The 21,987-nt window shown below is 42.8% G+C and overlaps 2 protein-coding genes across 2 annotated transcripts; one reads left to right on the plus strand and one right to left on the minus strand.

Annotated features, from left to right (window-relative positions):
* Window positions 1-2,323: 2,323 nt before the first annotated feature.
* Window positions 2,324-5,832, minus strand: LOC102718842 (probable galactinol--sucrose galactosyltransferase 6). Its single transcript, XM_015838255.2, has 7 exons — window positions 5,561-5,832; window positions 5,169-5,459; window positions 3,959-5,077; window positions 3,646-3,855; window positions 3,413-3,547; window positions 2,993-3,302; window positions 2,324-2,865 (listed from the first exon to the last, which is right to left on the minus strand). The coding sequence occupies exons 1-7, from the start codon at window positions 5,752-5,754 to the stop codon at window positions 2,512-2,514; spliced, it is 2,613 nt and encodes an 870-aa protein (XP_015693741.1). The 5' UTR covers window positions 5,755-5,832; the 3' UTR covers window positions 2,324-2,511.
* A 9,720-nt stretch (window positions 5,833-15,552) lies between these two features.
* On the plus strand, window positions 15,553-21,578 carry LOC102713644. The gene is made up of 9 exons (XM_040525548.1): window positions 15,553-15,865; window positions 16,761-16,822; window positions 16,953-17,102; window positions 17,716-17,892; window positions 18,404-18,619; window positions 18,707-20,382; window positions 20,498-20,563; window positions 20,651-20,720; window positions 20,802-21,578. Exons 1-9 carry the CDS (start codon window positions 15,604-15,606, stop codon window positions 21,033-21,035), a joined length of 2,913 nt encoding a protein of 970 aa, XP_040381482.1. The 5' UTR covers window positions 15,553-15,603; the 3' UTR covers window positions 21,036-21,578.
* Window positions 21,579-21,987: the final 409 nt, after the last annotated feature.

The following is a 21,987-nucleotide window of genomic DNA, read 5'->3' on the forward strand; positions in this document are numbered from 1 at the left end:
CTGGACTTACTGCTTCTGTGCTGTCTTCTCCATCAGCTTTGCCATCGCCATCTCGCCATTGCCAGAGCTCGCTCTCCCAGTGAAGCAGCCACTCAATCGCCGCAATATCTGCAAGAAAGTGCAAGGTTTTGTGTACCATTCTTTCTCTCATCCATAGTAACAGTAAATCAACTTGTATCAATAAATCTAATTTTTTGAATAATTAGAATTATACATAGAATCTTCTAAGCAAAGGGACACATGTAATAATCATATGGAATATTAAGATGAATATAAATGAATAAACTGACCTCTAGCTACCTGTCACTCTGACGTCGGAGCACGAGGAGCTTCTCAGCTGCTGTGTGGTGGGGCGCCTCCGCCGCGCGCGCTTGCTCCGGCCGGGCCATGGCAGGTGGAGCCCCTCGCGCGTGCGGGTTCTGAATTTATGATGGATCCATCCATGGAAGGATTTGATGAGCTCTTCTTCTTCTTGTGAAAATTTCAGTGGCCACATAAAAGAGAAGATTTTGATCCTTTTAAACAGGCTGTGCAATATTGTCCAGATCCGCATTGGTTGAAATTTCACGTCGTAATTTTGCATGAACATGATCGAACGAAGCAAGAACTGTCTGAAAATTATGCAGCTGCAAAGATTCAGAACTGCACTTCACTACTCTTTGCCTGCATTGGTCGCGCGCTCCACTCTTTCAGAGTTCAGAAACAAGCAGTCAGTCAGATTCAGACAACAAAACAACCTTAGTGCGGTTGTCTGATTCCTGATCTCACTTGCGCAGGTAGCAGCAGCACCGCCGTCTGCTCACCGTCGAGAAGAAACAGCAAATGCCACCGTCGCCGAAGACGACGAAGACTAAGACGAAGCTAGACAAGCGGTATTGCAACTAGAGGGAGATGAACGAGCGAGGGCCGAGGGAGGAGGAGGAGCTCTCGCAGGAAAGCTCGCATGTCTCCGGCGATCGCGAGTTCGCGACGACGCCGCGTCGCCATGGCGGCGGCGGAGAGCGGGGGCGGCTTTCCGACGACGACGTGGCGCGAAAAAAAAAAGGAGGGGATCCAACGGCTGTGGCTCTGCTGACTCCTCGACCAACGGTGTGGATCGCAGCCAATAGCAATTTTGCAAAATAGTCCCTGCTGCGACCCGGAAAAATTTCAAAATACCCCTGACAATTATGGTTTTCTCAGAATAGTCCCTGGAGTCAGGTTCGGGCGTTCGGCGGCGAATCGCATGCTGCGGCGGCGGCTGCCATCTCCGGCCACGAGCTCGGCGCTGACGGTTTCATCGTCTCCGGCACCGGCGGCGCTGCTTCGAATGGTCGCATCACTGCACCATACAGACCGAGTCAACAGCGAAAAGCACCAACCTTTTGCACTGCCAGGACTGCCTGACTCCCTAAAAAAACCAAAGCAAATAAAATGTTTAGACAGTAGTTATAAGGCCTTGTTTAATTTAGTCTGCATTTGTTCTGGGTGAGACAGCGCAGATTATTTTTCGGCTTTTATGCGCACGTTTTTTAAACCGTTAAAGAGTATGTTTTCTAAAAAAAACTATATAAGAAGCAATCATCTTATATTTGTAATATAGATTTTTAACTTTGGAGCAATTAATTCAATCGTTTACACTATTAATCTTTCATCTATAAAAAAAAACCTTAGAGACAGTTTTTGTTCTATGATAGTGCCAAAACCTTTGCAAGTTTTAACGCTATCAAAATTTGATAATAGAATCTGTGTAGGCGAAAATTGGTAGCAAACTAGACTCCTTACGATATTATTGAAGCTACCAATACCAACAATTTTAGTGGAGCAAAAATCAGCTGGAAACCAAACAAGCCATAACCCTAAATCAAAAGAGGCCAAAACCAACAAGGCATAAAGCTGTCATCTGTGTGTAGCATTCACAGTGATCAAATAGTAGTGACCTGCTCCAGATCTGGAGAATTGCAGCCTTCCAGAGCAGTTTTCAGAAAGAAAAAAACTGCAAACTTTGTCTGAACTGCAAATGGTCTCACTGTGATGAATTCACTGTCTCATGAGCTAAACAAGTTTCTGTGAAGTCAAGTAGGCAAGTAATCTGAAGAATCAATAATTTTGCTGGAAACAGATTTTTTTTCTTCAGTTTTAGTCAGCTAGACAAAGTAGGCATACTGAATTTGCAACACCAACAACCAGAAAGAGAGATAATTAGTAGTACAAAGCTAGGGCACTGCTGGTGTGCCACACCATGTGCTCAACATTAAAGGGTTCAGAAATGAAGAGTTATTTTTGTCAGAGTATCATAATTCTGAAGGCCACTTGTTAAGTCTACCAATGGTACTCCAGTAGATTGTTTCAACAATATCATCGTATATTTTTCTTTTGACAGAAAAAATGTCACCATATATTCCTTCCCTCAATTGAATCAGATGATCAAATCCTATCCTCTCCAAATTCCTATCACCAAAATGATGCTCCTGATGAACATCATAGTGGATTCATCAGAACTGACATTCTGATGTGTTTTCTCCTACAATCTTACAACTCAATAACAATCTTGTGAACCCTCTCCTTGGGCATGGTCCCCAGGTCAAGCATCACCAGCCCAGAGGAAGTATCATAGGTGAATTCCACCTCAGCTGAAGCCAGCATGCACTTCCTTGGCCTGACCGAAGAATAGGCACCAAACCTTCCACATCCTCTGACTTCCATGCAGACCAATCCGACGGCCTGGGAGCTCAAGCTCTGCAGCTCCGGCAAGGTGGAAGGAGAGCCATTGCTTAGTGACTTTATGCCGTCGAGACGATGGTAGGTCAGGCCTTCCACCGCCGCCCCGCTGTTGAACATGTCAACCAGTCCGATCGGTGCAAACCTGAACCCAGGTGCCAAATCCTGCAATGGCAAGATTTATCAGTTAGTCCACAGATGCCAAGCCCTTTGCATTGCAAGTTTGCAATCATACAGCAGGTTAAACATATGTGATGCTAGTGGAGGAGAACATGAGGCAATGTGGCCTGACCTTGATTGGGGACACGGTGAGGATGTCATGTTCCAAGACCTTGAGGGAGATTGGCAATGCCGCGCCATTTGGAAGGAGTACAAGGTCACCACTTGCATGACGGTACACGGCACAATCACCGTTCCATTCGGGATCGGTCGCGGCATCGGCGATAAGATGAACGTCGCTGCCCTTGACGCCGCAAGAGAGCGCCTCGGAGCCGGTCTGGTGGAAGGTGTTTTTCTTCTCCACAGAGCTCCATGCTGCGCCCTGGCAATTGTACACGCCGAGCACTCCGGTGAACTTGTTCATGTTCCAAATCTTCAGCAAGCTACAGAAACCAAGCCACACAGTTCAGAATTTGATCACGAACAAGCTCCAAGCAGCATTAGCACAACGTGCAGCTTGACAACTCGATCAAAGGGGGTTGAATTCATTCACCTGACGCCATCACGCGCCGGATCGGTGAAGAGGCAGTCCTTGGTCGGCCGGCCAGGCAGCCGCGCGCGAAGAACGGAGCCGTCGGGCAAGACCATCTTCTTCAGCAGCTCAAAGTTGTGCTTCCCAGGGGCATCACTGCAATGCCATCGCCAAGAACACAGTTTAGCCACAGATTGCACCTAATATTGCCATTGCAATTGATTCAAAACTGCTCATGAGAGAACTGTGCGAACCTGACATAGACAGGGCCGCCACTGATCGCCCGCGCCGAGCCATGGTAGTCGCCGGCTGGGTGGAGAGAGTGGAACATGTCCCAATCAGGGAGCATGAACTCGCCGAGGAACACGCTGTTGTACGCCACCGCGGCAATGTGGATCGTGTGAGACACCGGATCCCTCGGGTAGAAATCATCCGATGCCCTCACCACTGCCGTCTGCTTAGCACTGCAGAAAGAAAATTTTGATCCATGAGGATCGAATTCAACACCATTGATGCAGCTCAAATGCTCAATTGAGTTGTTTTGATAGATGAAGAGATGGAGTGTACCAGTAGAGGGCGTCGGTGTGGTGGCTCATGCAGGCGATGATGCCGTTCTCCGGGAAGTTCTTGGCAATGGAGGCATCGAGCGCCTGGTGGAACTGGCGGGTGAGCGAGACGCGGCCGCCGTGGCCGGCGCCGAGCGTCTCCAGGACGCACTGCACGTCGACCTTGACGCCGTCGACGCCGGCGGCGGCGAGGTAGGCGTGGAGCTCGTCGTAGAAGCGGTACACGGCGCGCGGGTGGACGAGGCCGAGCCCCTGCGTGGTGAGCACGTCGGTCTTCATGCCGGGCTCGTTCTCGACGACGCCCGGCGAGACGTTGGGGAACTGCATGTTGGAGTGGTACCCCTCCATCCCGGCGACGCCGGGACGGACGCCACCCCAGTAACCGGTGATGGCGTGCCAGACGTACACGTACTTGAGGCCGTACTTCTCCTTCGCCGCGCGCACCACCGTCTTGATGCCGGCGGCCGGGTCGTCGCCGTCCTGGAACTTGCTGTTCTCCTTGATGCCGGTGAGCCGGGCGAGTGGCGGCTGCCTGTCCTTGGCGTCGGTGCCGGTGTCGTCGGGGTTCTGGTGGTCGGTGCCGACGGACTGCCAGCCGTCGTCGATGATGACGAACTTGGGCGGCGCGCCGCCGGCGGTGAGGCTGCGGAGGCCGGCCTCGACGCCCTCCTGGGTGACGTCCTGGTAGAAGGCGTCCCACGTGCACCACCCGAAGTAGTCGACGATGCCGGGGAGCTTCTTCTCGGAGCGGAGGCGGAACGTCTTGAGGCAGGACTTGGCTGCGGCGACGGCGCCGGCGATGGCGGCGAAGGGGTCGGACTCCGCGGCGCCCACGAAGAGCGCGCGGTCGAACGACACGGCGCGCGTGTCCGCGTCGCCGCTCTCGACGCAGAGCTGGAGCTCGTCGCCGCCCGCGCCGCCGCCCTGGAGGCTCGCCCGGAACGCGCCCTCGACGAGCGGGAGAAAGACGACGTAGGCGTCCTCGCCGACGCAGCCATCCACGGCCTTGGACTCCACCAGCAGGAACTGCGTCTCGTGCGGCACGTCGCCCCCCTTCTCCCCCATCCTCTGCGCCATCCACCACAGCTTGAACCGGAAGCATGCCATGAATCGCAACCCACTGCTCGCCCAAATCCACCAATCAAATCACAAACATGTTCAATATCTGAACAGAAATCTGGAGTCGAGAACTCGAGACACCAAGATCGAACCTTAGCGCGCCGAGGGAGACGACGTGGCGAGCGGCCGGCTCGGCGAAGTCAGCGCCGAGGAAGACCCCATCGACGGGGCCCGCCGCCGCCGCGGACGACGCCCGCACCACCTCCGGCACCCCGGACAGCACCGTCCGCCCATGGACCGAAAGCTCCCCTCCAGCGACCTTGACGGACGACGTAACCGTCATCTCCTCCGATCCCTCCCTCCGCTTATTCGACCACGACGGGAGGTTCCGCAACGCCGGCGACGACGACGCCGCCCCAACCGAGCACCTGCTCCTCTGCCACCTATCACCACCACCAACCCGACCAAAAATCAACACCAAGAACCGGAGACGCCACTGGACAGAGCAGCAGCAAGACCAAGAACGGGTGGACGAACACCGCACCGGCGAGAACCGTGAAGAGACCGGAGGCGGCGGAGGCGGAGCGGGGAAGGAGGGGACGACGACGCGAGGGGGAATGCGCGGGTATAAATGCTGCCGCGGCGCGGGAGGAGGAGGAGGGCGGCGGAGGAGCTCAGCAGCGTCCGCGCCATGGGATTGGCGGCGGCGATGGATCGGATCGGGTTGGTGACTGGCATCTGACACGATTGCGTTCGCGCGCGTCGCGTCGCAGGCGGTTGGGTCTGAGCCTGAGGCGAGGCTGCCGGACCCGAGCCGGGAGAGACGAGTCGTCACGTGAGTGGTAGGCGAACACGCGACGCCACCGATACGCGGGGGAGGGAGGGGGGGCGGCGTCTCCGGTGCACGGCACGTCGCGGCGAGGGAATGGCCGGACCGGACCAGGACGAGGCTGGCACGGCGGATCCGCGTCACCGGACAGATGGAACGCGGAACGTCGCGCCCAAATTGGCTTCTGTTTTTTTTCTTTTTTTTATTTTTGCCTCGTGTCAGCGCCACGTGGAGGTTTAGGAGGGTCATGGCAGTTTAGAACCAAAATGACAGTGACGCGACTCCAAGGCTGCACTATTTTCTAGAAAGTATTAGAGCAAGTATAATAGATTCTACTCACCAAGCTAAATAGATGTCCATGTCATAAAAATCCGGAAGAGAGAAGTGAGGAGAGAGAAGTGTTGGCGAGTATTTTATCGCCGACTCGTTGCTGGCGCAAGCAGCCTACCCGAGGAGCGTGTGTGTTTACTGGAGTGCTCAAACGGGTGGTAATTAATTAAATAATCTGCTAAACGCTCACTTTGCATGTTGCTCATTATACTGGGCTGTTTTAGGGCACTCACAATGTAGTACCAAGGGTAGTTTCTATTCCTATTTATTACATTGCCATGTAAGCAAATTGCTGATGCGTCATGTCATTTATTGAAGAAAGAGGGGAAAATGAAGATATCGTTTCTTATTTGAGAACCAGTGTCTACACGCGTGTAGATGCACTGGAAACGATCCAGATGCGGCGTTGGGGGGAAGGAGATCGTTTCCATGCCCTTCGCTCAGATCCAGTGCGGCCCGCGCGCTCCCCATGGCACGCATCCTCGTCTCGCGCGCAACCACGAGCTCACCAAATTTTTCTGCAAGCACCAGTCTCCCGCGCGTCGCTCAAGGTCTCGCGCGCCAAATCTCCCTCGCAGAGCTCTTGTCTCTCTCCTTCTCCTGCTAGAAGCTGACCAAATCGAGGTAGGAGACACCACAGATCGATCTCCCTCCAATATTTCTCCGTTCTCCTTCCTTCTGCCGCCTAGAAGCAATCCAAAACATGGATTAATCTCAGTCGCTTGCTCCAAATTGACGTTCTTTCCCCAACTCCTGTGACCCAGCCTCTCAAATTAATCTCTCCCCAAATCGTCATTACCCCAAATGCATCCCCCAAACTCCGGGCCAATGAATCCGTTGGTTAAAGAAGGCATCGAGCATCTGAAAAGAACAAAAAATTCTAATCCAAGCTCCTGGCGAGGCAATGGTGTTCATGCTGCCCGTAATACTGTAGCAGATGTTGAAGGTGCGTGTGTTTCTGCTGCTCATACTGGCACATCTAGTACACAAGCTGTTGATGACCGTGACAATTATTCTCCTCCTATCTCTATTTCACCGATTGGTGGATGGTGGCCATCTACCAGGGAAGGGTAAGTTGCTATTGATTCATTCCCTGTTATACTACTGTAATTGAATCATATCATAGTGAAAGAATTAATTTTCTCAGTGAAGGAAAATTATAGCTATGGCATAAAAAATGACTGTCATTCAGTACCATTGTCTCTAATGATTTATTATATTAGTAATCTGCTATGATAGAGAAATACTTGTGATAGAATCTGCCATTTAGTGCCATTGTCGTTGATGATTTATTATATTAGTAATTTTCCTTGTCTCTGATATAAAAATAAATTACCATTTAGTATGATGATTTATGTAGGTATACATTTAATTTTGTCTCTGATGATTTATTCTATTAGTTTTCCCTATATGTCATAGTAAGAGTTTGTGATGTTCATTTTTTTCTATTTACAGTTTATACCCACAAGGAGGGTTCACAAATTATTTGCAATCATCGCATGGAAATAATTTGGAAGAAAATTTTCATTTTGTTGGTAATATAATGAGGCAGTCTACAATGTCTCCAAATGATTTATGTTCTAAAGGAACCCCATCACCAGTTGCAAATAATCCGGTGCATATTATAGATACAGAAGAGAAAGAGGCAATTGATGTTGATGATGACACCCTCCAGGGGTCTAGGACTCATAAGAGATTGAATTGGTCACGTGAGGAAGATACTAGATTGGTAAGTTATCTTTGCAACCATGTGTACTTCCATACATTTTGACTGCAGCAGTTAAGTACATTGTCTAAACTCTATGTATGCTAGCCCATGTAATGAAACTATGCATCTGTAATTGTAGGCTAGTGCTTGGCTACACAATTCAAAGGATCCAATTGATGGCACTAGTAGGAAGATAGATCAGTACTGAGCAGATGTAATTGAAACATACAACAAGACCACAGAGACAAGCCGTAAGAGAAATCGAAACCAACTGAAAATTCGTTGGGAACGTGTTAAGAAACCTCTTAGTGATTTCCATGCTTGTTGGGTAAAATCTGCTAGAGTATGGCAAAGTGGGATGAGTGATGACCAGATTAAAGAAAAAGCATATATGGAAAGTAGTACGCGGCGAGAAGAAGTGGTCTGCGTATGTCAATAGGCTGAACAAGGAAAAGGAAAACAATGCAAAAGCTAACCTAGCTCAAGTGGTGAATGTGGAAGAACATCGACCAATTGGCCATAAGAAAGCCAAGAATAAACGCAACAGCAAGGGAAAGGGACCTGATGTTTTGTTAGCTTTCAATGAAAAACTTGAAAAATTCATTGAAGTAAGCAATAATGCTAGGATGGAGAGAGAAGATGACTCAAGTTCAACAAAGCTTGGCTGATAAGAAGCTTGAAGCAGCAAGGCTTAATAATGAAACAAGTCATGAGCAAACCAAGTGTAAAATGCTAGACACCTACACACAGCTGATTCTTGCACCTAGTGCTCAACTTACTGCAGAAGCTTTGGATGAGAGAAACAAAGCACTGGAGAGCTTGAGACTTGCATTATTTCCTAAGGTATGGGATTGCTCAGAATAGTGTTATATTTTAGACTGCTTAGCCTACTGTTATTATTGGACTGATTAGCTTACTATTTTATTTTTTGTAGCCTTGTACCTGATGGATTTGTAATCGTTGGAAGATGCAGGATATTTATATTTCTATTAGGTAAGTACTGATCCATTTGTGATGTTTCATTTCTGCAATTGTGAACTGATCTGGGATTAGTGCTATTTAATTTCGGCTGGGAAAATGCATACTGTAGTAAAAATATTAATTTTGCAAGTGTGAACTGATTCTAAAGTAGGGCTATTTAATTTCGGCTAGGAAAATGCAGACTGTAGTAGAAATATTGATTTCTGCAAGTGTGAATACAGTAGGGCTATGTAATTTTGCCTAGGAAAATGCACACTGTAGTAGAAATATTAATTTATGCAAGTGTGAACTGATTCTATAGTAGGGCTATTTAATTTTGCATGAGAAAATGCATATTGTAGTAGAAATATTAATTTCTGCAGGTGTGAACTGATTCTATAGTAGGGCTATTTAATTTCAGCTGGGAAAATGCAGTGTGAACTAATTCTGTAGTAGGACCGTTTAATTTTTGCTAGGGCAATGAACTATCGAGTTCCTGCATGCAAGTGTGAACAGAGCCATTCACACTGCCACCACAGTTCTATATATGCACAACATTGCCTACTCCATGACACTCCTTCCCTCTGCCACCACATTCTTTGCTACACGACACTACCCTGCCACCCATACTCTCTACTGTCTTATTTTTGTAACCGCTGCCATGGATGGAGATGACAACATTGATCCTATTGATTTATACTCCATGGATGAGTATCTTCAAGAGCAAGCAATCATGGATGATTTAGGCAATCATCTAATATCTGAAATGCAGTCCATTGCTGATTGCTGATGGTTTACAAGGAGGAAGAGTTCAGCGTGGTTATAGGAGGTATGTGGACAGACCACGTGAAGAAGCTAGTGTCACGCCCTGAGTTTTACCCAAGCCAAAAAATAATAAAATAATGTATTAAAAATAATTTGTTAATTAAAGTTCAGGAGAAAACCCAGTGCAATTAATTTAATTTAATTTAATTGAAAGCTTTTTGGATATTCTAAAATGTCCCGAAAAGCATTTTAAATCAATAACAGGATTTAAACTTGAATTACAATAATAAAATTTGCTCAAATAAACTTAATAAAAATCGGTAAAATTGGAGGTAATTTCTTTTTTTCCCCTCCTTCCTTTTTCTTCTTTTTCCCTTCTCTCTTTTTCCCTTTTTCCCTTTTCTTTTCCCCTTTTCCTTTTTTTCCCTTCCTGGACCGAGATTTAATACATGCTATTGTTCAGAAATTTAGAGTAAATTTCTGGGCGTGACAGCTAGGCACCAACTAATGGATGACTACTTCTCGCCTAATCCAGTCTACAATGAGGTACAGTTTCGTAGAAGATTTAGGATGAGGAAGAGTCTCTTTTTAAAGATAGTGGAGGCATTGAGTGGTTGGTCAGAGTATTTCACCTTAAGGCCGGATGCTTTGAATCGTCTCGGATTCTCGCCAATTCATAAGTGTACAATAGCAATTCGTCAATTGGCATATGGTGGCTCTGCAGACCAACAAGATGAATATTTGAAGATGGGAGAAAGTACTGGTGTTGAGTGCTTGAAAATGTTTGTTAAGGGTGTCATTGCAGTATATGGTGGATAATATTTGAGACGCCCCACTGTACAAGATGTAGAGCGTTTGTTGGAGATTGGTGAGCGTCGTGGTTTCCCTGGCATGTTGGGTAGCATTGACTGTATGCATTGGTATTGGGAAAAATGTCCCTACGCATGGAAGGGGCAGTACAGTCGTGGTGACCATGGTGTTCCAACTATCATTCTAGAGGCCGTTGCTTCACATGATAGATGGATTTGGTATGCTTTCTTTTAAGTGGCAGGTTCCAATAATGACATCAATGTGCTGAACCAATCGTCTTTGTTCATTGATCGGTTGAGAGGAGAAGCTCCCCAAGTGCAGTTCTTTGTGAATGGAAGGCAATATAGCGAACCTTATTATCTTGCAGATGGCATATACCTAGAGTGGGCTGTTTTTGTTAAGTCAATACGTGCACCACAATCAGCTGAACATAAGTTGTTTGCGGAAAAACAAGAAGGGGCAAGAAAAGATGTTGAGTGTGCATTTGGGATTTTGCAGTCTCGTTTTTGCATTCTACGTAGACCGGCACGTCTATATGACCAAGGGGACCTTGAGAATATCGTGTTAGCTTGTATAATACTTCACAACATGATAATTGAAGACGAGAAGGACATAGAGGATGATTCTTTTGACCTGAACGAAGAAGGAACCACGTCTACTGTTCAAGCACCTACAGTCTCTCATGGTCATGATGCAGTGATGGAACAAGTGTTACAGAGAAATGAAGAGATTCGTGATCGCCAAATTCACAGGCAACTATGATCTGATTTGGTTGATCACATCTGGCAAAAGTTTGGGAATCAAACTAATTAGGTGGAAATATTAGTTGTATATATACTACCCTATTGCTAGTAGTTTTGTTAATATACCGCCCATCTCTTTTTCTTTCAACAAAATTGTTAATTTACTAGCTCATCGTATCTACAGGTTGATCATCAGGAAATGAAAATGTTGGTGGCTTCTATTTGGAGGATGCTGGATATGTTTTCTGCATGCAGGAAGACAAGCTACGGCAGGAGATTATCAAAATACTACTCTATAATTATTTTGGCATTCGAGCATGGTCGACTGAGCTTAATTAAGTGATAGCTGCTGCAGAAAGAAATGCAGCCACAACTGCAGCAGAATTTTCCACTTTAGCTCAACCGAACACAATTATATTTATATTCTTATCTTATTGTAATGAACAACGCTATCTACGTCATGGTTATTTAGGTGCAACCCACTGCTATCCACATTTCTATTCTAAGTGTAATGGTTGACTTTAATCTATATTTGGATGCACTGGCGTATCACTTTCATGTACAATGAGTTATATTGCATACATACTATGCCACACATTACCTTGTCACACATGATCCTTCTTTTATGTGATGTATGCATATGCTCATTAAATTTTAGTCTCCGTAGAAACTACTACAAGAAACCATCCATTAGAATGGTTAGTGTCTATCTTACTATTAATACCTATAGAAACCATGCATTGTGAGTGCCCTTAGTGCTGACTCAGGATGATGTGGCAACTTCATTTCGCCGGCAATCGGCGCAACCATTAGCTTTGCTCTTATAGCCGTAAACGACGAAATCAGCTGATATAGGATTAAAAATATATTTTATATAAACAAAGATGATAAACTTTTATATATATTTGTTTTTAAAAAATGAGAAATAAAATCTGGAAATAATCTAGGTGGTTGATATAGGCCAGGACCACCTTGGATTTTACCATATTTAAGTGCTATATCAGTTGTGTTGTGTGTTGATTGTTTAATTTTGAATCGTTGTTTATAATTCTACCGATGTCAAACTTTTAGCAAAGGTTATACTGAATTATTCTGTGTACTAACTAATATGTTATTCATGTACCAAATATACTACAATAGTTATTTCTTATTTTTCCATAATTTTTTAGTACTTTAGGATTTTTTTCATTTAAATTTCCCTCAAACTCAACTAGCCATGTCTTTTACCAAAGCCACACGATAATCGTCTGAAACCACACGATTTTATCATGAAAAACATAGAGTTTGAATTCAAATTATTTAAACGCAAATTTGCTATGGTTTTAACCGGGTCCGCGGTTACCGCGCTACATGCAGGCAGCTGTAACCATTCGTTGCACGGTTTCGGGAACCCTGTCGATGATTAGCAATTCAATAATGTCCGCTAGTTCGCACGACATGTTTCATATTTAAGTTATTTTGGATTTTCCCCTGGATTAAACACTTAAGCATATTAACGTTTGCTAATCATCGAAAATTAAATACTGCCACTATCACATAATGTAAGCATTTCTAGTTTATTTTATTTAATAAGGATTAAGATTAATAATAAAAGACTATGTCGTCTCTTGGTGTAAAAGAGGAATGGATGAGGATGTGAAGATATGTGAGGTTAAACCGAGAATAATTTTGAACGAGAAATGATTGGTACGACAAATAGTACCATAAATAGTGTTATAAAATAATTATATTTCGTATAACATAAATATTAGAAATGCTTACATTTTAAAACATGAAGAGTATATTTTAATATTATATTTATTTTGTATTATAAATACTGGTATGTTTTAATGAGCTTGGTCAAACTAAAACAAATACAAATGGGGTATCTCTTTCTAATTACAACTCTCCAATTATGCATGATGCAAGACGTGTATTCAGATAACGCAGTACATTCAGATACAAGGGGAGAACAAGCTAGCGTCGTCACTCGTCAGAGATAAAGGTCTTTTGATTCAAAAAAAATTCATAGGATTTTATTTCTATAGAATTTTTCCTATAAAACTTTTTAAATCAAAGAAATAAACCCTATAAAATCCTATGAAATTCCTGTGGAATGCCTCTTACCATGTAAATTTTGGAGAAAATTTAATAAGAGGTAGAACCTCATGAAAAAAAATCATTTTGAGTATTTATCTCTCCTTAAATTCTTGTGTTTTTTTTGGTCTAATCAAACGAGCATTCCTGTGTTTTTTTATATGTTTTGCAATTATCTGTTTTGCACTTATATTTTTTATCAGAATCATATATTTTTTCTATTTCTCTGTTTTTTTCGTTCCTGTAATTCAAAGGGGCCCGGACAGCAGGAGATGACTCGGATGGGTATGAACTTGGACATGATCAAGATGGCACCAATTCACGGATCTCTGTCAAAGTCTGCGTAAAGTTTATACCTTTATGCGAATAATGCTTGTACCATGGCATCACTCACAGGGTGCTGAAGTCGTCATCAGGTCACAGATTATTACAAAACTAAACAGCAAGTGGTCACTCCTTGACAGCTCCATGTACGGCCATAACCTAACCACATTCAGAGAAATGAAACCTTAAAAAATCCAACAGATGAATCAATCAATAATCCAATGTAAAGCTCGCCATCACAATGCAGAGATGATATCAACCAATGTATACTAGTGATCTAATCTAAGTTCGATGCCGACCTCGAACTGATCGAAGGATCAGGGCAGAGAGATGGCCCCAGATTTTTTTTTTCTGGACGAACTCCATTTTGGATAATGTGATTGGCAGTATTAGAGTGGCCCAATCGATGAAAGGGACAGCTTCCCGTCGCTGCACTCGTCTTCTTGCTCCGTTCTTGGACTGATCCGGTGTGAGTCTTCCGTCAGGACAAAGCTTTGAGCCTGGGAGGCTGCCATTGTCGACCTGTCCGTGATGATGGGGATGGCTGGATCGACCTGACGAGCCTGAATGGATTATGGATGGATGATGATTAGGTCAGGTTATTGGTTGGATCAGATCAGAGAAGATATTTCAGTAATGGCGATTTGACTGTACTGTTGTGGTGGAATGCATGAGTGAGTTTTATAGTACGCACTAGTATAAGAGTATCGTGAGAAAAAGTAGTCATGCCATTTACGTATTTTGCTCGATACACTGTAGGATTTATACACAGATTTGTCTCCGGTCTCACCTATTTATATGTATTTTTAAAATCATCATGTCATGTATAAAAGTGCCCAGACAAATGAATGGTCAGATTTAATGCGCACTAACGGGTCTTTTGGGTGATTGATTGGTTTTTTATTGAAAAAAGTCCAAACAACATATTTACAAACAAAAAATAATTTATTAATACAACTTGTATATACATATTCTTAGCGATTTAAAAGATAAGGTCGAAAAAATAAACTATATTGAAAAAACCCAAAATTCAAGGTTAAATTCAAAATTTGGCTTATAAGTATAAGTATAAACGGAAAGATTATGTTTTTTAAGTATGATGTACAGTGCGGATATGGTGCGGCCCAAATAGTGCGTCTAAAAGAATTTATAATATCTTATTTGCTCTTTTAAATTGAACCATAGGCCTTAGCGCTTGCACGAGTATACTATTAGTATCTATTGAGAGTATGATGGTCATTTTATTTTTATTTTAATATCCGCTAAGCAACCTATAAATGATTATATTTAAAAATTACTATTTTGTTTAGGATGAGCCATGATTCATCTGCAACAAGAGAAAAAAAAATAAAAACAGTGTTACTAACTATTAAAAAAAGTAGATTGCACTTTATGAAAATCATATTGAACAACGATTAAATCTATCTTTGAACCATGTAAATTTATCATTGCTGCGGTGCGGATCATCTCAAACAATTTTTTCAATACGAATCAATAACCTTAAACTCATTGGCTCCAGTAGACCATCTTACTCCCGTTTGTACCGTCCATATTTTATGCAATATATATAATAAAAAGTTTCGATACTTTTTTGTACTGCCACGTCTAGAAAGCCAACAAACCTTTGAATTGGCCTATCCTAATCCATCTATGGGTCCCATCATTTAGCCAAATGCGAAAAATACGTCAAACAACATACCAGTTAAAACTTTTATATTTGTGTTTTCTTTGACTTAAACATCAATGCTAAATTAAATTTTAAAATTTAAACTGTAGGCAGCGAGATGGGGCCATATGCAGATAAGCCGTAAATGAGAACCAGAGCGGGGGCCCATGAAAACGAGGCCTCAATGTAAAGGCAGGCCCAACGGCATGAAAAGACGCTTTCCCTAGTACGTTAGCGTATTTTGGAGTTTCCGCTTCCGAACCCGCCAACCTCCCCTGAATTTATGATGGGCGCGCGCGCGCGAATGGCGCCGCCGCCTCGCGCTCGCGCCAAAACAGTAGAAACCCTAGGCCCTCCGCCGCCGCGCTGCGCTGCGATGCCGCCGTCGGTGCAGCGGCAGGTGGCGGAGATCGCCGCCGAGCCCGACCGCGCCGCGGCGTACGCGCGCCTCCTCCACCTGCAGCGCGACTGCGCCGATGACCCCTCCGCGGCCGCCGACCTCGCCGCGGCCTCCCCCTCCGTCCTCCTCCCCATCCTCCTGCGCGACGCCGCTGACCGTGACGAGGCCGTCGCCGCCTCCGCCCTCAAGTGCCTCGGCTTCACGCTCTACCACCCCGTCCTCGTCTCCACCGTCTCAGGTAGAGTACCTTCCTCTCCCTATTATCCACAGCTCGTCAGACGTCAGTGGAGTGTGCAGTTTCGGTTCAGCAGACTTGGGGCTGTTGACTAAATGTGATGTAAAATTGTTTTGATTCGGCGTGGTTCGTACACTACAGTCGTGTGATCGTGGTTAATGAAACGAAATCTGTGAAGTGATTTATGTTTATGGAATAGGCCCCTAAAACCTGAGCTTGAATTTCACCAGGGTGATTTGATACTTATAGGCATTAACTTGTTCATTCTACTGGTGCCCTGTCCTATTGATATTTTAGGTTATTTAATTTAAAATTATACTTTATAACTCAGACTGATTCAGATGGTAGAATTCTGACAATATATACATGACCACAGTTACATCCTCCATTTTTTGAACCAAGGGTGTGAACTCCCATTTCTATTATCAGAAATGTGACCACCGTCAGAGTTCCAACGAAAAGCGCCAACCAACATAATTAAAAAGCAGATTCTTGGCAGTGATCAAAGGCCAAAGGTGCCATCCCACCCCTCGCCCTGCCCAGGATTGTCTGAACTGGATACCAGCAGAGGAAAGCGCACGGCAGCAATTGCATCCTTGGCCAGACTGACTTTCCTCTGATCTAGTTTTATCATGTTGAAACTGACCCTTCATGAAATTTGCCAATTCTCAATTTTCTCCTTTAGTGTTAATAAGGTTCTTTTCATGTATATCGATGAAAGGAGTTGTCTGACCGATTTTATCATCGCTATCTTATTCGCCACTATCTCTGCCATTCTTAACCAGCCAATTACTCCTCACAACTGATGCAATGTGCTCATACACATGATTGATAATGTTTCTAACTTTTTGATTTTGAAGGAACACTCTTGATATTAGTTTTTTTAAAAATCCTGCAGGGCAGATGGCTCAGTTATTATTACATACCTTGATACAGCTAATCCTGACCACCCAGATGAAGGTTGATCTCACTTTCTATCCTTCTATGTTTAAATGTTTCTATTGTTCAATATTATCATGGAGAGTTTGGCTATGGTTTTGGTAATCAAGTTCTTATTTTATCCTATTTAAATGACCAATTTGTATTGTAGGCTATTTGTAATCTGGGTGTCTGGTGCATCTCTGTGCAACAATTGGAGGCAGTGATTTTAGATGATACAGCAACTTCTTTGCTAACTGCTATTGTTCATGCCATTGACAATCCATTTTGTTCTTTGTCTACAACATTTGAGGCTGCTCAGGTTTACTTCATACTTGAACTGATTCCTATTTCATTACTAAGTCTGGATATGCAGTTACACAATAAGTTTATCTTCTGAGCATCTGATTCTTGTATACTTGAGATCAATTAGGAATTATTACATGCTAATACCAAACAAGTCATGCTAACATTTGCTTTGCATTGTAGCTTGATGTCAATAAATGAGTAATTAATCGATGGCATTCATAAGCTTTCTATTTTGATTGGAGTTGACGTGCAACCCTGCAAAAATCTTATAAACCAAGACAGCCTTGCAGATTTTCCGCATGAATTGATGAGCATTAGGTTACTAATTAATTCATTCGTTCTGTCGTTTTTCTGTAAATTTTTAAATTAATTTTATTCTACACCAGCACATATAGCTCTTGTACTGGCATTGATAATGCTAAGGAAAAACACGTGAGTTTATTAAATAAAAACCATTTTTTGATTCCATTTCTTATAGCTCCCATCCTCAATATGAGGACACTTAGACAATCATCTAAGGGGGAAATTCGAGCACATTTGTCATGAGTGTCAAAATTTGCTTTTTTTCTTTTCTTTTCATGTGTTAGCTGTTAATACCACTAACATTGCTTTTGAAAACTGTGAAGGCTATTATTAAACTTACGTGCCAAAATCCAGAAAGAATGAGGGAACTATCAAGCATATGGGTTCCACCGATATACCGAAGACTCTTGAGTACTGATAAGGGGGAAAGGGATATGGCAGAAAGATGCCTGCTTAGGGTGTCATCTGTTGTTTTACCACCACAATCTCCTCTTTCGAAGGTAATTGAAAAGATTATCGTATTCTGAATGTGCTAATGGTAACATAATGGTGTTTCATTGTTAAAGTGAGACCTTTTTTTTTGGTGACAAACCACTTGAGAATTTCTAATAAAAACATTTCACCTTGAGTTGTTAAAACTTTGTGGGCAAACAAAAAATTATATTGTCCTATCTTCGTAGTATTTCTACTGAAATGAACTGCAATACTATTTGGCCTGAAATGCTGTAGAATCTTTGTACAAAGCAAACTAAATGTTATTAATTTAGGCCAATATATATCTGGCAGACTGGCACATGTCAACGCCACTTCTTGTTACATGTTTATGTAGCATTACATGTGAATTTTTATATTACTTTTTTTTGTTTTTTTAGATACATCATATTAATGCATCTCATTGTTTCTATGCTGCATTTGACTTGTATCATGTTACTTGCCAATGTAAAATTCCATTTCGAATCTATATGGAGTGACAGCTTCTCAACTTAATTTTGTTTGACGCTTGCTGTGTAGGCAGTAGCTTCAGACCTTGAGCATTCTCTGCTCTCTCGTATGTTGAATATGCTCAATGATCCTGTAAAGAAAGTTCAAGCAGTGAAGTCATGGGGATGGTACATATCCTTACTTGGCTTACATGCAGTGGATAATAGACCTCTACTTAATAAAATCCTTAAGGTCCCTGAGCAGATGTTCATTGATCCTGATACACAAGTCCAGATTTCCACAGTGGTGAGCTAAATTGTTCATTTATCAAGTAAAATTGTTCTCTATTTACTGATCTGTCCCTTGTAATATGATAATACTTTCAGTTTACAGGTTGCATGGAGGAATTTGGTGAATGCATTTTTTCCTCCTCTGGCTTCAGAGACTCCGGTTCCAGAAACTAAAATTTCTCCTATTGAATCCAGAGCAGATGCAAATGCTCAGCTGAAAAATATAAGGCTGATTATGATGCCTTTAAGTCGAATTCTGTCAAGAAGTCGTAATATAGCTTTAAGTTCCTCCTGCTTAAGCACATGGCATCACCTCTTATATAAACTTGGTGATCTGATAAACCATTTACCTGTTCTAGAGGCTGCTTTCGGGCCCATACTCAAAATAATTTTCTCCATTGGACCTGATATTAAGAATAAGCCACTCTATTCATTTTGTGTCAATCTGTTTCATGGATTTATTTCAGCAAAAGTTCAAAACATGACCTCAAATGAAGAGAATTTGCCCATTCCATTGAATAAGAACTTGCTATCCCAATCCTGTATATATCTGAAGGGCTTGATGGATGGTCAGCGTATCAGATGGTTACCATGGGATCTTTCTTGCTTTGATTTTCATTTGGAGATCCTTGGCTCTATTGCGAATCCAGAACTACTTCATAATATGACTCTTGAAATCGTGGTGACTGTTATGGATTCTGCAACACAGATTTTCAGGTTGCTTGTACAGGGAGTTCAGCTTGACTGGAAAGCAAACTGTTCTTATGACAATGCTCTGAAATGCATTGCTAAGGTGTGCAAGTTTGTGAAGGTGTTTATGGATCTTGTAGGAAAGCAAAACAGCAACAACTGTTCAGTGTTACTGCAATTTGGTTTTCAGTTTGTGAAAGTTATTTTGGAGGAATTGGATCATTGCCTACTGTCTTCTGGAACCTATTTGATAGGCTTAGACATCGAACACATAAAGGAGATGCAATATGCAGAATGCAGCCCAAACTTATCATGTCTAGGAATCAAGTCACAATCTTACATGGATATGGTTTCTCCAGCAATTTACATGATTGCTCTTACTCTATCAGTTGTAGCAGAGTTTACTGGAGAACTCTCGCATGGAGATGCTGAACAATTGGCTATGGTTATTTGCTTAGCCAATTTCCAAGACAATTTCCATGCTGTTGTTTCTATTATGTATAAGCAGATCATGCATCTGACAGATAATAGGCTAAGAGTGAGATGGTTGATGGTGTGGAACAAAATTGCGAAGCACTTGGGCGAGCAAACTATGCCTCACTTAAAATTCATCTGTGGCATAAGTGCCCAAGATGTACTCTATCAGTTCTTCTGTTATCCATTTTTTGCTTTCCTAATGCATGGAAAGAAATCTACTCTTTGCGATGCTGAAAGTTCTTCTGTGTCATACCTCTCTTTGACACATGACCTAGAGGTGGAAGTGACTATTGAGGTTTTTAAATCCATTTGTGCAAACTCCAATCATGGTCCAGAGGCTGCCCACAAGGTTTTCCTAGAGCGCTTTTGTGGATTTGTTTCAAGCATAATTGATGAAAACATCTCCATGTTCCAAGCCAACCTTGAGTACTGTTCAGATAAGAAGTTTAAAAATATCGCTTTCCTTTCTGCTCTTGGTGAACTAGTTAGTGGATTGTTAGAGAGTGGTCATATTTTGAACCATGCCAATAAAGAGCTGACAGAAACAAGTGAAGAGCCTGCTGTAAGTGGCCAACCTAGCCTCGTCCTGAGTTGCTTAAAGCTTATTAGCAGGTATGTTGAATTATACTACAATAAATACTTGTAATTTATGTTGCATAGCATAAGAGGATCGTGATGATTTCAAGATGTTTTTTAGTAACCTCCAACAAATTCATGACATATGCAGGTTTATGGGACTGTCAACTGTTGTTGTCAAAGCAAATCCAAATTCCCAACACCAGATCATGAGCAGGTAAACACCTGAATTTAATCAGTAGCAGGAATCTGCTTCAGTTCGGTATGCATCACATTCTCTCTCTTACTTTTGGTTATACGGCAGGGTTTTTTCATCGTTATCTACGTTTGCTGGGCATCTCCTGTTGAAGGAAGACATTCTTCTATTCTTTGAGGTTTGTGGCATCCTCTTTGTACGAGGCACATGACATCTTATGTGCTAATTGCATTAAAAACATTGCCTCATCCTCTTGCAGATTATTGGAGAGCAACTTACTGAATGGCTCTTTTTATCTAGCACATTGTACGGTGAAATGCTACAAGGAGAAATCATTGATCAGCTTGAGAGGCTCTGGTTCAAGATCATCACGTGCCTAAAGATGAGCAAGCTCATCAATGATAGTTCCTTCCTTCAAAAGCAGCTAGTGTTACTTCAGGCAGCACTAAACCACTCACATCGTCCCATTTCAGTTGCAACTACATCAATTTGAAGAGCATCAAGATCTGACATCTTAAGCTTGCAGCATTCGTCATGCTCAGTTTCGAACCTAGATGAATTACCAATGGAGAGCAGAAAAGATCTTACTGATCCTTGTGCTCCTCACAACGCCATTGCAGTCGAAGAAATTGACATTTGGAGGAAGTTCAAACACCCAAGGTCAGAGATGGAGAACAATGATGAATCTCTTAAGATGAAGAATGATGAATCTCCGAAGGTGAAGAGTGATGAATCTCTTAAGATCTCTGTGGGTCTAGGGAGAAAGAGGCTGAAGATTATGAAGTACTCAATGAAGCCAAGGGAACCTGGTAAAAGTACAGTTCCTCCAGTAGGTTTTAGTTCTAAAAAGGATACTAGTGCCTTCTCATCGCACTACATGGAAAGCAAAGTTTGTAGGAAACCAGAATTAATACTGGAAACGCTTAAAAGAAAATGATAGACTGATGTCACGAACATATACGCTCGTATGATTGTCTACAAGAAAAAATTGTTGTATTCCTGAAAAAATATATAAAATTCTTACACATGCGAAAAGTTTTGGGTTATTTGAGTATTTTTGAGTATTTTTTGTCACTCTGATCGTCCAGCTCTTTTATTTTCATGGTTGCTAACAAGAGAAATAAAAAAAATCCACCTAAAATTGTTCATATAGATCAAACTTCGAACATTCAAGTTCTTTTTTGTACAATTGACGCAGTGTCCATTACGGACTTTTAAGTAGCAAAAAAAAAATGTTGTTTGGTCGCATACCTCGTTATTAAGTAATAGAGAAATGTGTGTTTGGTCGCATAAGGATAACTTCGTATTTAAGTAGTAGAGAATATGGGTGGATACTACTAATTGTATTCACCAAACTTAAAACATTTCGGGCCTCTTCGGTTCGAAGGATTTTCAGAGGAAAAATTAGAGGAATTGAACTGTTTCGTCTGAAATTCCTGTGATCT

This window comes from Oryza brachyantha, chromosome 6 (genome assembly GCF_000231095.2).
Source record: "Oryza brachyantha chromosome 6, ObraRS2, whole genome shotgun sequence".
NCBI lineage: Eukaryota > Viridiplantae > Streptophyta > Magnoliopsida > Poales > Poaceae > Oryza > Oryza brachyantha.

What these genes read in the sequence shown, in the direction of transcription:
- LOC102718842 (XM_015838255.2), bottom strand. Translation starts at nt 5,754, where the DNA reads ATGCCAGTCACCAACCCGATCCGATCCATCGCCGCCGCCAATCCCATG. An exon ending in GTCTCCCTCGGCGCGCTAAG is followed by an intron (nt 5,078 to 5,168) that starts GTTCGATCTTGG and finishes TTGGGCGAGCAG; the next exon opens with TGGGTTGCGATTCATGGCAT. An exon ending in TCACCGTGTCCCCAATCAAG is followed by an intron (nt 2,866 to 2,992) that starts GTCAGGCCACAT and finishes TTGCCATTGCAG; the next exon opens with GATTTGGCACCTGGGTTCAG.
- LOC102713644 (XM_040525548.1), top strand. Translation starts at nt 15,604, where the DNA reads ATGCCGCCGTCGGTGCAGCGGCAGGTGGCGGAGATCGCCGCCGAGCCC. An exon ending in CCTCGTCTCCACCGTCTCAG is followed by an intron (nt 15,866 to 16,760) that starts GTAGAGTACCTT and finishes AAAATCCTGCAG; the next exon opens with GGCAGATGGCTCAGTTATTA. An exon ending in AAGTCCAGATTTCCACAGTG is followed by an intron (nt 18,620 to 18,706) that starts GTGAGCTAAATT and finishes TTCAGTTTACAG; the next exon opens with GTTGCATGGAGGAATTTGGT.